The following is an 18211-nucleotide window of genomic DNA, read 5'->3' as shown; positions in this document are numbered from 1 at the left end:
TTCTGCACCTGCCACATATTGCAGTATGGGGGACTCCCCTACTGTGGCTTCTCTGCAATGCCATTTGCTTCCAGGAAAATTTGGAAGCAGAGCAGCTACTTCCTCCCATTCTTTGCCAGGATCCATGCCATCCATTCTATTTTTGCTGAAGATTTAAGCCAGCATTTTCAAAACTGTGTGCCTGAAGTTAGACTCCGAAGTTCATATATAGTCACCTAAATATGTAGCCTGATTTTAAAAACTGCGAATACTCAGCAACTTCTTAGCCCCTAAATCTGTAAGCTCCCTTTTTTTAAATATTGGCCATAGTTTTTTCCAGATACTATGTAATAACTATGTGATTAAAAGACCATGAGCTTATTTCCTGGCTCCAGTAACAGTTGGGTCAAGATTACCCAGAATACAGGAGCGTAGTGGTCCTATGCTCTGAAAAGGGGACAAGCCCGCCTTAGTATGTGGAAAAAATCTTATATTGTTTTGAATCAAATATTTGTATGTGTTTTTGCAGTGGTGATGCAGGATTTTTATATAAGTTTTTGCATATGTTTGGCAGGCAATTCAAAAGCATATTTGGAACTTCATGGATTTAGTAGAACCTTTTTCTCCCCTAAATGTGGCACTACCAATTGAAGGGAAAGGATTGATGCTGGCTGGGGCGATTTATGGAAGGGATGAGTTAATGCTGGCTGGAGTGCCAAGCCTCAATGGACCAAGGGAACGTTGGGAAGAGTTTATGGTTTTTAAATAGAAGCAGGTATAATTCTATAGTGCTGGCAGATCTCATTTCGAGTGTTTGGAATTTTCTGAGTGCCGCGTAACCTCAGATTACACACAGGATTTAATCAGTTCACAGCTAGACAGCAGACTGTTAGTCTGTAAATATCCAGTTTGAAATGAAGGTATTAGCTGGAAAAGGAAGTGCACAAGTGACTCCAGGTCCTGCCAAGAGTGAACCAATGATTCTATCTGCCATCTGCCTGTCATCTATTTAATATTTCAATCAGTTGGGCACATTTTCACTATCAAGTTAGTAGAGAGACAAAAAAATTAATGGGGGGAGGGATAGCTCAGTGGCCTGAGCATTGGCCTGCTAAACCCAGGGCTGTGAGTTCAATCCTTGAGGAGGTCATTTAGGGATCTGGGGCAAAAATTGGGGATTGGTCCTGCTTTGAGCAGGGGGTTGGACAAGATGATCTCCTGAGGTCCCTTCCAACCTTAATATTCTATGATCACAGCAGAACTACAATAGTAACTAGTATCAGGGGTAGCCATCTTAACCTGTATCCACAAAAACAACAAGGAGTCCAGTGGCACCTTAAAGACTAACAGATTTATTTGAGCATAAGCTTTCATGGGTAAAAACCTTGCTTCTTCAGATGCATGGAGTGAAAGTTACAGATGCAAACATAAATCTACTGACACATGAAGAGAAGGGAGTTAGCTCACAAGTGGAGAACCAGTGTTGACAGGGCCAATTCGATCAGAGTGGATGTAGTCCACTCCCAAGAGTAGATGAGGAGGTGTCAATTCCAGGAGAGGCAAAGCTGCTTCTGTAATGAGCCAGCCACTCCCATTCCCTATTCAAACCCAAATTAATAGTGTTAAATCTGCAAATGAATTTTAGTTCTGCTGTTTCTCTTTGAAGTCTGTTTCTGAAGTTTTTTTGTTCAAGTATAGCTACTTTTAAATCTGTTATAGAATGTCCAGGAAGATGGAAGTGTTCTCCTACTGGCTTTTGTATGTTACCATTCCTGATGTCCGATTTGTGTCCATTTCTTCTTTTACGTAGGGACTGCCCAGTTTGGCCAGTGTACATGGCAGAGGGGCATTGCTGTTACATGATGGCATATATAACATTAGTAGACATGCAGGTGAATGAGCCTCTGATGGTGTGGCTGGTGTGGTTAGGTCCTCTGATGGTGTCACTGGAGTAGATATGGGGACAGAGTAGGCAATGAGGTTTGCTACAGGGTTTGGTTCTTGGATTAGTGTTTCTGTGGTGTGGTGTGTAGTTGCGGGTGAGTATTTGCTTCAGGTTGGGGGGCTGTCTGTAAGCAAGGACTGGCCTGTCTCCCAAGGTCTGGGAGAGTGAGGGATCGTTTTCCAGGATAGGTTGTAGATCGCTGATAATGTGCTGGAGAGGTTTTAGCTGGGGGCTGTACGTGATGGCCAGTGGTGTTCTGTTGTTTTCCTTTGTGAGGTAATTATACCTCATAAATACAAGTAAGTAATAAGACATAATCTGCAATATATATTTCTGGATTATTATAAGAGAGACTGACTTTGACCTTTCAAGAAGTGCAGTAACTGCTCTGAAATTTAATGAATAGACTGTTCTATTTGTGCAGGAGGTCAGACTAGATCATCATCATGGTCCCTTCTGACCTTAATATCTATGAATCTATTTGTAATATGAAATGGAATTTAGACTTTAGGGTGGAAAACAACATTACCCATAAAGTTTTCAGGCAATGTAAAGAGGTCTGTGGCAATAGTGACAACTAAACAGGAAGCTGCCGTGCAATCCAAAGCCATTTAAAAAATGTGATTAGTTACACTGTTTAGAACAGAGTGTGGTAAAAGTTGTTTGCTGCTCCATGTCTGAATATGCCATTAACATGGGATTTAAACTCTGGGGCAAGGACCATCTTTTTGTTTTGTGTTCATACAGCAGCTAGCACAATAGTGTCTTGGTCCATTTCTGGGGCTCCTAGGGGGTACCCTAATAATACAAATACTACTAATAATACTGTTGTTCTTCCATATCTGCCCTGTTTGGCCTTGTTTAGTTTCAGGCAGTCTGACTCTGCAGCATATTGTTGCAGATTCTCAGCAGAACTGCTGTGTGTGCCTCCAGGCGGGGGGGCCAAGGACACTTGGGCCTAGTACGCAGAGCTGCTGCGAGTGCCTCCAGGCGGGAGGGGGGGCCAAGGACACCTGGGCCTAGTGCGAGGGGGCTTCATCGACACTCGTGGTCTTCTATCCCCTCGAGTTACCTAGTGGCCATGCCCCAGTGTCCCCAACAATACTTAGCAAAAAGTTATGAAAAGCACACACTCCCTAGCTCCCTACTGCGAATAAGTCTGCGCTTTATTACATAGTCCTTTAAAATATATGCCAAGCATGTAGAGCCTGATCTAATTCCCATTGAAATAAATGAGAATCTTCCCCTTGAATTCACTTGGGTTCTAGATGGGTTCTCATTTTCATTGAACAATTTTTTTCCAAATTAGGGAGGTTTCCCTTGAAAATTATTGCGATTGCCCATCAAAATGACATTTTAAAGAAAGTATCGGTGTTTCCATTTCTCACAGTTTCCTGGTGAGTCATGTGATTTCAAACAGGACTGCAGCCAGTCTCATGATGATGATGTTAGGTGCTCCAGCTTCTCATGAATGGGGTAACCACCCTTTGATTGGCTGCCTTCCCCACTACCCTGCTTCCTCAGAAAGAGCAGTCAATCAGAGCTGCTGCAGGAGCCAGAAGAGTTTTTAAGCAGGAGATGGGGGGAAGAGGAAGCAGCCAACACCATTCTCACAAGTTGGGGGAGGGAGCAGAAAGATCCTGGCAGCTTAGGCCAGTCTCATGATTTTGGGGGGTTTGTCACATGGGTTTTTAATGTTTAGGGTTGGCACTACTGAAATGCACTTCCACAGAGCCGCATGAAGAGCAAATTTTCATATTAGAATATGTTATCTTATTCCCAAAAGTATGTGAAAGGCACATTTAAATTCTTTCTGCATACTTTGTTGGAATATTTTCCATTTGTGCTCTGTGGATCAATTTTTTGTTTTTAAAATCTCAGTAAAAATTTGCTGGCATTTTTGTGTTAAGTGAAATTATTTATTCAAGATAAATAGACAAGCTGTAAATATATGCATGCACCTTAAAAAAAATAGTATAGATACTTTGGCCAAAATTTTCCTTTATGTCTTTTTCTTTCTTGTGTTCTTTGTATCTCTGTGCATATGTCACTGTCATTACTTTTGCTTTAGGGCAATATTGCCAATGACATTTCTAAGGAGGAAGCTATTAGTTATCTCAGATTGCAGGCAATTTTGAAACGGTACTACTTTTTAAATAGTTATTCATCTCACAAGAAAAAAAAGTCAAGTGTAGGTGCTTAAACTTAGGCTCCTAAATCCATATTTAACCAACTATAGAATTCTCTAATTGGGGTGGCTTAATCTGGATCTAAGAGCCTAACTTTAAGCACCCACATTTGAACTTTTTGGCCCTGGACAATTCTGGGGAAGATGAAAGGGGAAAAACTGAATAGTTTTTATTTGACAGTGAATCATTAAAAGTGAACCAGATTGTTAAATTTAACCATGGTATTAAAGTGAAATTAGGTAAAAGTGTGCTGATAGTATCCTAAAATCTTTTTATTTGTTGTTCATCCTCAGTCTTTTCCAGTTACTGATGATTTAGCAGAAACAATTCCAATAAAATTTTGAATATTAAGCAAATTAATTTACTATAATATAAGTATGATATAATTGCTTCTGCATTCACTTTCCACAGCAACAGCATTGTCAGAGCTTCTTCCCCTTGGTTTTCTTTGTCACATTCAGTTCATTTGACCTGAGAAGTGAATACTGTTGAATAACATTGAGTTCCTGTAAAAAAGGTATATTCTTCCTGTAGAGGAAGAGGAGTTACAAAGGGCTTGGACTGAAATGGCTGTGCACTAAAGGAACAATAATGAGATACAGCATAGCTGAGAAGGGTATGGGGAAATAATGAACATGCTCTTCCAACATGTGACTTAGCTCTTCATGACTTCATGACTCCACAACTCCTTTGCTATCCCACCCCTAACTTTCACACCCTCCCCTCTGCAGTGTGCCAGAGAGTCCACCACAACATGCATAGAGGCATAGAATCCCACAGAGCAGTATAAACCATACAGACCCTAGAACATCCCTAGCAGCCTTATGTGCATGGCTGTCTAACACAACAGAAATATTGTTCAGTGTTATTGAAGTAATGTTGGGCCCAGGATATTAGAGAGACAAGCTGGGTGAGGTAATGTCTTTTATGGGACCAAAAGACGTTTTTCCATTTTAGTTGTGCTTACATAGATATACATGTCCTCTTAGAAACTGGAGCAGTGGACATAAGAGATGATAGAAAACTAAGGGAAATGAGAAGGATTAACCATGCAGTGAGGAGAGATAAGCCATGCAGTGAGGTGATGACAAATACTGAGTTCTTTTCCACTTACCTAGGAAACTTTAGAGTAAACTAATACAGCATAACCCTTAAAATGAACCCGGACATGGTAAAATTGTATTTAAAAGGCCCAGCTTTGGGAGGAGCTGAGCAATCTCAACTCCGACTGACTTCATTGAACATGCTGAACAGTGGTTCCCAGGGGTCACTTAGCACTTCACACAGTCCAATTCATAGTGAAGCAAAATTCTTCCAGCGTATTGTAATGTGCACAACTGCTGATGAACATTCTCTTCTAGGGGCAGATCATCAGTGTGTGTAAATTGTCCCAGCTCCATTGAAGTCATCATATTGAATGATGGCAATTTACACCAGCCGAGAATCTGTTTTATTACAAGAATGCTATAGTGCACTGTAATGATCTTTCTACCACCAGCTAGCAGCAAACTCCACCACATGACACGTTGCTAGTGCTCAGAAATTTCAATGCCGTGACTGACTATGATTGAACTGGGTATGAAACCATGATTGGCCCTTTTGGTTTGGGTTCCCCAAATGACTCAGCTTTTGACATTGTGTGCCACTGACTGTTTGTCTGTCATGGGCTCCTGGTTCAGGTGGACCATTGCTGGACCTGGATTTCAAATAATGGATGTGCCATGAAAAAAAATTGACCACATCTTTATCAAAAATTGCTCTATAGCGAAATTCTCACTGGGTCTTCGGTGGCACAGTAGCTCCAGCAAACTATGACCATAGACTAGTTGCCGCTCAGTTCTCACTGCATCTTCCAACTCCTCACAAGCCAGATGGTCAACAACAGTACAATGTGCAACGTCTTTCTGCGGATCCTGTTGAAATACACACAGGCTATCGAGGATCTCGTACATAACTTTGGTACCCACTCTGATGACAGAGATTGCATGGCATGGTATACATACTGCTATATCACACACGGCCACTGAAACAATCAGTTTCAGATTGTCTTACAAGAAACACTGGCTTTCTGAAGACCCTTTGATATATTAGCAAAAAGGCAGATGTATGCAAACAGGGAGATGTCCAAGAACATAAACAGTTGAAAGGCATTTCCGGGGCCATGGCAAAATGTGATCATGTGATCTACATCAACTCTGTGGTCAATGAAGCAGGTAACAATCTAAAACAATCTAAAACAATCTGGGTCCTGCCTCCAGAACGATCATATGCCTGACTGGCAGCCATAAATAGCCTTCTAACATTCTCTCCCTGCTCATCAATGGATGAGGTCCTGAACAGATAGAAAACACATTATGAAAGTGTGATGAACCATCCACCTGCTCATGACGGTCTGGAGCTACCTGACTTGGCAGACCCAGGGATGGACACTGATCCTTCATTACTAGAGGAAGTACAAAAGGACATCCAAAAGTTATGGAATGGATATGGTACTGGTCCTGATGATATTTCACCTTAGCTGCTCAAGGGTGCCTAGGAACCAATGAGCATTGGCCTGCATCAACTACTTGTAACAGGGTCAGCATCCACCTCTCACAAGCACTCCCCTTTTGGCCAATGCGTGCCTGCAATCACTCAGTTTTGAATAGGGGTAGCACCCACTTTTTGCAAGCTCCCCCTTTCTAGTCGGGTGTTCAGTGACTCAGCCTTCCGGCCGAGTCACACACACTGTCCCCTCTTCCAGGATGTACAGTCTCTAATTCTTTCTCACAGCCCTGGTTGGGGCTGTAGCATCAAGGTTTCCTTCCTGGAGATACAATCTTCTTTAACAGCCCAACAGGGGTCCATCTTGGTCCCCTCAATTTGTGTCCTTTCAGCAGCTCTCCCTAGGCTCAGCCTTCAACCAGACCAGCAGGGCCCATCCTGAAACGCTCACCCAGTCTGGCTAGGTTCTGGGCTCAGTCCTCTGGACTCAGCCTGCCTGCACTGGCCTGTCCATGGTCCTGATGCTTTTCCTGCCAGCCAGACACCCATTTCTCCCTCTTCAAGCTCCAGGCAGAAACTGACTGCTCTGCCACTGCTGCTTCCTTTTATGGGGCCCTTCTGGCCCCCAGTTGGTCACTCCAGCAGCCCCTCTGATTGGCTGCTCCCCTGCAGCCACTCTATGCTGCCTGGAGGTGTTCACCAATCAAGACAGTGTTGATGACACAGCCTTGCTTGTAGAGAATCCAGAGAATTTCAGCTCCGCCCTTCAAGTTTTCCAAGACATCATCCCATCTACACTATGAGGTTGAACATCTTCTGGCAGAAGACCAAGGTCAAGAACCTCAGAGCTGGGCCACCAGAACTTCCAGTACTGGTGGGATTGAGCACCATGCAGAGCTTTGACAATTTGCATCTACATAGGTGCAAGCAGAGTTCAAACAGTCACAGTAAACCAGATGCCCTCTGATGAATATGTCTTACCACTGCCTGATGAAGTCAATGTCTTGTCCACAACTGAAAAAATGTTTCTGCATTGAGACAAAGTTTAGGTTCTGTCAAACTTTTGTATTGCATGCACTGCTATAAGGGTCAGAAGCCTGGTCCCACTTCCAGGCAGATTTGGAACAGCTAAAGGCATTCCATATGCTCAATAAGTGCCAAATTGTGAACATAAAGTGTTTCAGTTTTGTGCAAAACGACACAACATCACAGAGATCTGACCTTCATCCAATCACTCACTACATTCAAAAGCAGCTTTGCATTTGCTTTAGCCATGTTGCCAGGATGGACAAAAACACCCCAGCATGCCATGCCTCAAACTCTCCATCAACACACGAAGTGGTGCATGCTTGGACCATACCTGGAGTCATCGGTGGGACCACCCCAGAGATACATGGATTCTCAGGATTGAGCCAGAACTGGGAACTTCACTCTCTGATCCCTAGTACAGTGCTGGTACAATGGTCTTCAGTAGACTATGTGCATTTGATGATGATGAATGGGCACATCTGGTTATAGTGAACGTCCTCCTATAACGAGTCTTCTGTATGGGGAAAATGACTTCACATTGAGAGGGATATTTTATTATTACTATTTACTGATTTTATTCTACATACCAGCCATTGTGCTAGGCACTGTGCGGGCATAGAATACAACACTGTCCATTTATTTTTAACTGTATCTTCAGGCCTAATCCTTTGGTTTTCTTTTAAGGTTTATTTTTACAACTCTTCTACATGGTTAGAATGGCAATTTTCCTCCTCATATCGATCACATAAACAGCAGATCGCTGCTAGGACATCTTGACACATAAGAAAAAAAAAGAAACAGATTGTTTGGTAGAGAAGTTTTTATTCAGGCAAAAACAAATAGTCAAGGACAAATGTAGATAACAGAATCTAGAATAACAGAACAGGTTTTCAGACATTCTCCTCACAGGAGAATGTTACAAATTTATCCTCTGCAGAGATAGTTTTCTTTTTAGAGAATTAATTTTTGATTTTTTTCTAATATATACAAGTGTATGTTATTAAAGAAAAAGACCAAACTCAAAACTACATATTTAAAATTCTGTTCTGATGCTGTAAGGATCATCAGATCTTGAACCCAGGTTTGCATGGCTACCAGGCAGTTAACAGCCCCACACTGCCATAACCTGGCTGCTCTATGCAACCCACAATCCACAGTAGGTGCACACCCCAGGACATTCCTCCTTGAGTAATCTGATTGGCAGTTGTCTTAGCAATCCCTGATTGGCTCCTTGATCATATAGACGCTAATGGGGCATAGTACAAAGTACCCAGGCAACAATGTGGATCCTTAGCTAGCTGGAATGACTGCCCTGCTTCTCCGTTTCTGAACCCCCAGTACTGACTTTGGCTCTGACTTGGATTCTGACTCCCAATCAACACCTGGAAGCCCAATACAGAATCTGATACCTGATATTGACCCTCACCCTGATTCCTGACTCTGTCTCCAGCTCTAACACTCAGCTTGATACCTGATTCTGATTCCGGCTTGATCCTCAGCATGGCTCTGACCCTGATACTGGCTCTGACCCCAGGCTTCAGTTCCTGGCTCCCAAAATCCTGCCACTAGTCCTGTCTTCCTTTACCCAGGATCCTGACAGATATGAGAAGGTTGATGCAAGGCTTATTTTATAGACACTTCCCTCAAATACCTATTATCAAGGTTTTAGGGAAATATCCCAATGTACTGAATTAAACAGATTCCTATAAAACCTTTTTTAGAATTTGTATGAATCAGATTCAAGGAGACTACTCATAATAGCAAGCTCTATCTTCAGTAGTTGCATACAAGATAAGGATAATAGCTAGTCTCAGGTCTATGCAATATGTGTTGTTGCATGGACTGTGATCTGTTGCACTTCTCTGTCATGTAATAAATAAATAATTTACATACTGCTTTGCCAACAAACTGGTGTCACTAATTTATTCGCTCAGGTCTTTGGGAAAGTGGTAAGACTGGATGCAATTACAAATCTGTCTTAGCTATAAATGTGTGTTTTCAAAAAAACTAGAACAAGATTTCTGAAATATTTCATCCTTAACATATTTTGGTCAGGTTGCTTACTACCCCAGAACCTGAATAGAATAGATTGTCTGTTATTTACATGATCAAAGATTTTTCTTTTTCACATTTGTTTTGTTACCTTGGAAGTAACAGGAATGGCACAGCTGGTCTTGTCTTCCCTACCTTTGCTGGACAAACTGTTGGCAGTTTCAGAGCATGTTCATTTTTAGCTTTAATCCTTTAGCCGAAGAGGTGGAGGTACTGAATCTTTAACTAAGACATGCAAAATGTTAATTAATTATTGAAGTCAAATATGTGTTGTTCCAATGTATGGAATCAGAGTCCATCTTAAACAGGAGTCATTTATTTAAGAAAACTAAACAACTAGTGACAAGATCAAAAAATATTATTGCTTTATCTCCTCTTGTGCAGCAGGGACCGCATCTGATCTGGATCTCTTTACAGTAAACAAAGATAACTAACAGGTGAATAGCATACTCAAAATGAGCATATCATTATAAGTATTAACAACAACAAAAAACCCACACAAATAAAAAATTTAAACTGTGATTAAAAATCCATTAACCTTTTTACTTCCTAAATTTCACTCTCCTAGTTCTTGGGAATATCCTACTTCCACTAGTTCTCCAGTCATTATAGGCTATATCCATACTAGGAAATGTTATGAAAAAATTCCCACTGGAATGGTGGGAGCCCAAGGGTAGACAAGTTTTCCATGACTGGACTTATTTTTACCATGATATTGGCTGAAACCAGGCTTAATTAATATGGTGATAAAAATGAGACTGGTTCAGGGATCCTCATCTGCATTAAGGCTCCTCCTAGCACTATCAACGATTCAGCTGAACTGGTGGTAGCACTGGGGAGGGGAGGAGGTTTGTGGTGTTCATCATCTGACTAGAAAGGCAGGAGGAGACTCTAGGGGGAAAAGAGGATGGTTTGGGCAGTAGTAGCTCATGCTATGTTCACTGACCATCTGCCATCACCCCATGATCCTCCGAGGGTCTAGAGGTCTTATTTTTCTGCAGGAAAAGATGTTGGAATCTCCACTGCTGACCTCTTATGTTGGCATCCTCCAATGACCCCAGCTGTCTTGGTGCTTGGACTGCCATGTGTGCTGATTTCTTATTATTTGTTGCTTCTCCTCATTGAATTTAGCATACTGGTTTGCTGTGTGTTATGTGTGGTCTTAGGGCTCGTCTACAATGCCCTGCACTTTGGACTAGGGGAATGCAAATAGCAGTGCACACCAAGGTGCTGTGCGATAACACCCCTGTGTGGATGCTGTGGGCATGAACTCAAAGTTTCTTAGTTTGCGTTAAGTTACTCCTTTTCAAACAGATGCTGCAGTGAATGTTTTTTGTTTGTTTGTTTGGACTCTAGGTCCACTTACCAGCAAAGACACAATTCAGTTTGACCTGTGCTTAGCTTGCCATTGTTTTGGAGCCTTTTGGTGATGGAGCTGTGGCTTCAAGTTCTGGGGCTTCCTCAGAAAGTTTCCTATAGTGCTGTAGGCAGTACAAATCTGAAGATGCTGAGAAATAAATAGACAGCAATGTAGGATCGTTCTTCCACTGTTGCATCATCCTACTCCCCTGATCCTCCTGCAATACCACAGAGCATTCTTTCTTTCCACTAGCACTGGATAGAAATCCACAGTTAATGTTGACAGTAAAAACACCGTTAAATTAGATTCTGCAACTGAGCATCCCTCAGAAAGAGACGATCTTGCAATGGCATGGGTTGGAGGGCCAATAGCAGCATGGCTCCTGTGAGAAGGACCACAGGAGCAGCAGAGTTACCATGATACCAAAGGGGGGGACAAGCAGGGCTGAGTGCCAGAGGTCGGGGAATTTCCTTCCCAGAGGATTTCTTGCCTCTTCCGCAGCCCTCCAACATTCTTTGATGGGAAGACTGGAAGAAATCTTTTCAAACTACAGCAGAGTTCCTTGGCCAATTGTCATCCTGTCATGGGTATTTGTTTTGGAAAAGTACAGTTTGGTCCCAAGTGCTTACTAGTGTTCACTATATACAGAGAACAATAGTTAAGAAATTGGGCCAAATTCACTGCTGTTATAAATTCTATTCAACGCAGCTGAATTCAAAGCAGCAGTGCATCTGGCCCCCTAATTCCCATCTGAAGCTGGAGTCTCCTTGCACAGTGTAAAGAACCGATGGTGCATTACTGTAGCTTGCTTGGTCATGCTGTAGCCTGCACAGTGAAAACTCCCTGAATCTGTGTCGCTCACCTTCAGCTAAAGCGAAGCCCAGCAATATGCTAGTTTGTTCCCATGTGACATTTCTGTGAGGTTGTCCTGCTTTTCAGCAGTTATGCATTTCCTTGGAAGGTGCACTAGCCACCTTCTTTTTAGGACAATTCTCTTCAAAATAAAGATCACCCTACTAAAATGTGGCTGATCTGAGACACTGCTTATTCCGTTATAGAGAAAGGACTAGAGAGGATACAAATGAATAATACAATACAAAAGTCAGGTAGACCACTATGACTTGGAATGAATACTAGTAAATCATGCCTCATGATGACAGATATAGACCTTAGAATAGTGTCTCAATTATTTATTTTTCCTTTTTTTATTATTCTCATTTCACTACTAGCTGCATTCGGACCAGGACAGAGGAGATGGCTCACTTAAGTACATCCTTTCTGGAGATGGAGCAGGAGACCTCTTCATTATCAACGAAAACACTGGAGACATACAGGCCACAAAGAGACTAGACAGGGAAGAGAAGCCTGTTTATATACTTCGTGCCCAGGCTATAAACAGGAGGACTGGACGACCAGTGGAACCAGAGTCTGAGTTCATCATTAAGATCCATGACATCAATGACAATGAGCCAATGTTTACAAAGGATGTTTACAACGCCAGTGTTCCGGAAATGTCGGATGTCGGTAGGTGGCAGCTCAGTAATTCACTGTCTGATCTGGGTTCTTTTGGGGGGTTTGCATCAGTGTCCATTATTCAGAGGTGCAGGGCAGATACCTGCTATTTAGTTTATTTGGAGTTGTGGAGCATTCAGCATCTCTGAAAATCAGATCCCTAGTATTTGGGCTGGACCTGGAACAGAAGTCCTAATGCTGGTCAGCTCTGCTTGTTTATGGTTTAGGACAGAAACAAACTGGAAAAAGGTGGGGGAGGGAGCATGCACCTCCCACAAGAGAAAGTCAGTGTACCTCTCAGCTCTTCCCTAATTTTGGGATACATTGCTCAATTCCCTTTGTCCCTCCATAATCTTTTGTTTCTCCTTGAACACAAAGGGTGTTCTCCATTGCCCATTGACGTGAATCCATATCTTTCCACTGACTTCACTGGGCTTTGGCTAAGGCCCTCAGAATCAATAAAAGAACATAAAAATCAGATTTTAAATGAATGAATTAAAAATTCACCTTTCGAGATTCAGGGGGCCCCTATTTAGAGGGTTTCACAGGTTCACATTTCTTTGTCCCTTGTTTCTTTTTAGAGAGAGCTGGGAGATTGAATAGCAACACAGCACATTTGTAATCTGAAACAATGTCCAGTGAGAGAAGCATTAAACAAACAGCATCAAGTAAAGGATTCAAATAAACCACAAGCAATATGCAGAAAAGGACTAATGGGCATCTTCTCTCAGCTCATTCATGGGGTTTGTCATGTGAATGAAACCTTACCCCCATCAAAGTCAGAGCATCCCCCTAACATTTTACATTAGGACATGGCATTATTTAATCTGTGGAGTGGATACTTTGTTCAAAAATCTCTCCTCAGTCCCAAAACCAGCACTGTTTTTGGTACAATAAACACTTCATCTAGAACTGAACAGTGGTTATTTTTCTGAGAGCGGGATTCAAGATTCCGAATTTCGATACAGCCCACAAATACCAGATCCAAGGTTTTGGTTTGACCGATTACAAAGATGAGGCACTTTGCAAAATTCAGTTCTTGACTTGGGTTCAGATTTTAAATACCGACCAGAATGGGGGTGTTCAGATCTTTGGGTTTTGGTACAACTGTACATTTTATAGAAAATATGTAACAGAATTTAACTTCCCTGTAGAGTCTAAACAATTGACTTTTTTTGGCTCCAACAGCAGCTGGAGTTTGTCTTTCCCTACAGTATTGAGCTGGTGCTCTTTAAATAGGGGAATGGGCAAAGCAGCTTAGATGAAATAAGAACATAGCTTAAGCTTTGCCCAAAACTTGAATTTAACCAGAATTGCATTATTTTTTAATCCAAAAAACTTCAGCTGTGTTTAAAAATATACTTTTTTTCTTTCCTTTTTTTCCATGTTACCACACTCCCAGGTTCCCACTGGGACTCGAAGGAGAACTGCCAAAGTGTCACAAATAGAGGCTGGTTCTTGAGTTCTCAGAGCAGTTTTCCAAACCTAAGATACCCAGCTAGTTATAATAAACACCCAAACTCTGGTCTTGATGAGATTCCTCCAGGACTAAATTAAACAGTATATTCTGGATCGCAGATGTGTTGTCAGTAGAGAAGGAGCTGTTCAGTGCTTCGTGATTAATAGATTAAATGCAGTGCGGCTTGATCTTTTGGCTCCCAATTAAAATACCCACAGGCGAGTATTTGAAAGGCCTTATTCAGTTTCCCCAAATTCTTTCATTGAGGACATAGCATTTGTCACCAGCACTCCAGTCCCTAAGTTTTGTAGATCTCACAGGTTTCCCCTGAGGTACAGGGCCATTTGCGCAAACCCGTCCACATCAGGGTCCTCCATGGCTCCCTGGCACTATAGCACTAGGGATTCGGCAGCTTCATGCTACTCCCCATGAAGGGAATTTCCCTTGGACAGAAAAATAATAATAATACAGAATAAGGCTGAATTATAGTTTTAGAAGATTAACCACAAAGGTCTTCCCACACCCACTCCCAAGTCCCTTTCACACACGGGGGAGCCACTGATTATTCCGGTCCAACTTGGAAAGACAAGATTTATATGCGCAGTACCCCATCTTCAAAACATCTCCTTAATGCAAGAGACAAATTAATGAAACTGTCTGTTAGCGCTCACGTGGGCAGGGAGACGGATTTCTCAAAGAACACAGTACTGTTCTTGTTTGTGAATTTACATTGCAGTAACTGTACTATATTCAAACCAAATGTTTTCTATAAATAAGTAAGCAAACATCAAGTACAGGGAAAGAATATTTTTCATCCACATAAATTGCTGTTTGTTGAAATAGTTTAAAAGCATTTTCGGCCCCTGTCAGAGTAGCAATATAACGATGAAAAGAGCAGGAACATTAAAGCATGTCCAGATGGATAAATGTACAGGCAACTATGCTATAAATTACTCTGTCCACCAACAAGAGAGTACATGTTTTTATTTATCATTGCAGGTACATTTGTTGTGCAAGTCACTGCAACGGATGCCGATGATCCTACCTATGGAAACAGTGCTAAAGTTGTGTACAGCATTCTCCAGGGACAACCGTATTTCTCAGTGGAGTCTGAGTCAGGTCAGGAGACCTTATATCTGTCATTCTCTGACAGTGTCTGTAATTTAAAATGACATGTTAAGCCAAGCTAGGACATATTAAACAAAAACTTCAAAGAGATTACATTTTACTCAGTGCAGAATCTGACAAACCCAGTAGAGCGATACATCTGTAAACATGACACCTACATTATTTTAATCTTAACATCAAAGCCTAATAAATATAATTAGACCTGGATGTGAACTAGTTTTCAATCATTTTCTATAAGCAATGGGCACGGACACTTTGCAGAGCCTGAAATTAAACCAAGTGTTGCTCAGTTCAATAGTTTGGCTCCAATGAGGAAAGAAGAAGGGAAGGCGGGTGGAAAGATTACTCATGGATCATCATAACAGCTGAATTAAGCTGAGTTTTCGTTTCTTCTTCTTGGTGTTTATTTAAAACTTGTGCCAATAAAATGATTAAAGTTATTTTTCTGTACATCTGTAATGTAGAGAGATATTTTATGTTAATCTTCTGGGGGGAATCTTCATTTAGAATCATGATAGAAGAAGTACATTTGGCTTTGCCCCACTCAATATAATATCTCTCAGGATCCAGCCTTTTTGAGTTCTGTCTAGGGCTTTTTGGGAGATTTTCATCAGAAAATATTGGTTTGTCAAAACTGAAACTTTTTGTGGCAACGTATCTGTATCAAAGAAACTTTTGTTAGGAAGGTTTCTCAGGTCCAAGGTGGAATTTCTGGAGAAAGCGAGAGACACACACATAGATCCAGAATAGCCCAGGGGTTAGTGGGAGACCCAAGTGAGTGCTGTAACCACTGGGCTATTGGATATTTTAGCAAGGGTCTTTCTCATTTTCTGAAAGGTTTTGGTATCATTCCGATGTGTAACACAAACAGATTTTGAAACCTCAAAATTGTTCATAAAATGGAATTCTTGTTTTTTGGCTAGCCCTAATTCTGTCCTCAGGAGGGCATCAAGTCAGATAGTGCATGGGGATAAATAACATAGGACTAGGGGGGAAAGGGGGAGGATTTACCACATATTAAATTTACCATGGATTTACCACAACCACCACCCCCCATTTAGGGATCGCATTAATAAATAAAGGAAACACCAAGTTTGGAACAAAAACTCGTTTATCTCACTTTATGAAAAGTGGATGAGTTTACTCATGGTACAAAATTACTCATTAAAGTGATATGCAACAGCTTGTTTATTATTTTTAACTGTAGACACACACACTCAAAATTTAAAAAAGTTGTCTATACCCCTGTAACATGGCTGATTTTGTTGTTGTTGGGGGTTGAATAATCATATGTCCAATAGCTTCTGTGGTTATAGGAGGCTGTGGGTTCACCTTTCTCTGAAGCATAAGATACTGGCTATTGAAGGAGGTAGGATTCTTCTCTTGATGGACCAATGGTTCTAGTTTGGCAGAGTATATCTTACATTCTTCTATCCAAATGGATAATAAAAGTGAGGGATCATATGCTTTAGCTGGTAGTGCAATGGTTTCTTAGCAGAGAGTGTATGGGGAAAAATAGATACAGCAAAGGTTTGATCCTTCTCCCACTGAACTCAACAGCAAAACTAGGGATTTCAGTGGGACCACAATTTCATTCCTACTGACTACAGAAGAGCAAATGATCTGGTCTTAAGAGACCAGATAAATATAGAGACACAAGATGGGTGAGGTAATATCTTTTATTGGACCAACTTCTGTTGATGAGAGACACAAACTTTCAAGCCACACAGAGCTCCCCTTCAGGTCTGGGAAAGGAACTCCCAGTGTCCCAGCCAGGGGCTGGTACCACCATGTTGCGCGAAGGACACTTGACAAAATTACTGTACTTAGTGACAGACATGGGGGTTTATGTCATTCAATTTTTTGAAAAATTACCACAGACCTCAACATTTTTACCATGGACACGTTGCTGACCCCTGGTCCCAGCTAAATGCAAGGTGGAACAGATTGTTTAGCATAAGTAGTTAGTACATATTATAGGGGCCAGTCAAGGTAGAGTGTCCCATTAACACCTCTGCAGTCATAGGACAAACAGAGGGAGTTAGCGGGTTACAGATTCTTGTAATAACTCATAAATCCAGTGTCTCTGCTCAGTCCATGATTTTCAGTGTCTAGCAGAGTTATGCATTTGAGCTCCCAGGCTTGTCTTTTGAAAATCATTGTGCAAGTTTCCTTTGAGGATGAGCACTGATTGGTCAGGTATAGAGTGATCACTTTGTGAAAAGTGTTCACCCACAGGTGATAGGATGTTTTTGTCTTTCATCGTTATCCTATGTGAGTTGATTCGAGAGCATAGTGATTGTCTGGTCTCACCTACATAGTCATTATTGGGGCATTTAGTGCATTGGAGGAGGTACACCACATGTTGTGATAGGCAGGTGTAGGATCCATGGATCTTGAAAGGTGTGTTGTGTGGGGCATTGATCATTGTAGCAGTGGAGATCTGCCTGCAGGTTTTGCATCTGTTGTTCTGTCAGGATCTGGTGCTGCTTTGAGTTGGTGTGTCTGCATACAGATAAATATAAACATTTTGCTTTATTATAAATATAAAGTATTGAATTTCAGTGGGAGTTAGGTGCCTAACTGACATTTATGCTTTTGAATAAGAAAGTATTTAGGAGAAGAATTTCAATCACTGTATAAATAGAATTAGATATTGTATGCTTGGGTGCTTGCTGCTTTCTTAATTAATTTCCCTGCCATTTAATGTCTCTGTACTGCCTCTTAATGATGCCTTGCTGAAGTTTGCTTGTTTTTGCCATGTCTGTCAAAATAAAAGTTGATGGGATGGGGAAAATAACTGAAGTACCTTATAATGAGAGACAACCCTTCTTCCAGTTTAACAAGAGACTTTCATGCCGAGTTAAAGGGGGATAAATAGTCATATAAAACAACAATGCATGCAAATTGCTTTAACATTTTTCTGGGGATGTCATTAATATTGTGTCTGTCACGCAGGCAGCAGCCTGAGATACAGTGTGACAAGTCTGTAATTTAATATGCCATCTCATAACAGTAAATATTTATACTGGGCAAAGTTTACTGATTACGCAGAGACTGTCATCTATTTTTTT

At 41.4% G+C, this 18211-nt stretch overlaps 1 protein-coding gene across 1 annotated transcript in view; it reads left to right on the top strand.

Annotated features, from left to right (window-relative positions):
• CDH6 (cadherin 6) overlaps positions 1-18211 on the top strand; it is a 125355-nt gene that overhangs the window by 74188 nt on the left and 32956 nt on the right. Inside the window, exons 3-4 of the mRNA XM_074944985.1 lie at positions 12268-12562; positions 15009-15128. Coding sequence (XP_074801086.1) covers positions 12268-12562; positions 15009-15128 — 415 coding nt within the window. The remainder of the gene's footprint in view (positions 1-12267; positions 12563-15008; positions 15129-18211) is intronic.

The sequence above is a fragment of the Natator depressus genome, chromosome 2, assembly GCF_965152275.1.
Source record: "Natator depressus isolate rNatDep1 chromosome 2, rNatDep2.hap1, whole genome shotgun sequence".
Classification (NCBI taxonomy): domain Eukaryota; kingdom Metazoa; phylum Chordata; order Testudines; family Cheloniidae; genus Natator; species Natator depressus.
The sequence above is the reverse complement of the archived record's forward strand: the minus strand, read 5'-3'. Positions and strand labels throughout refer to the sequence as shown.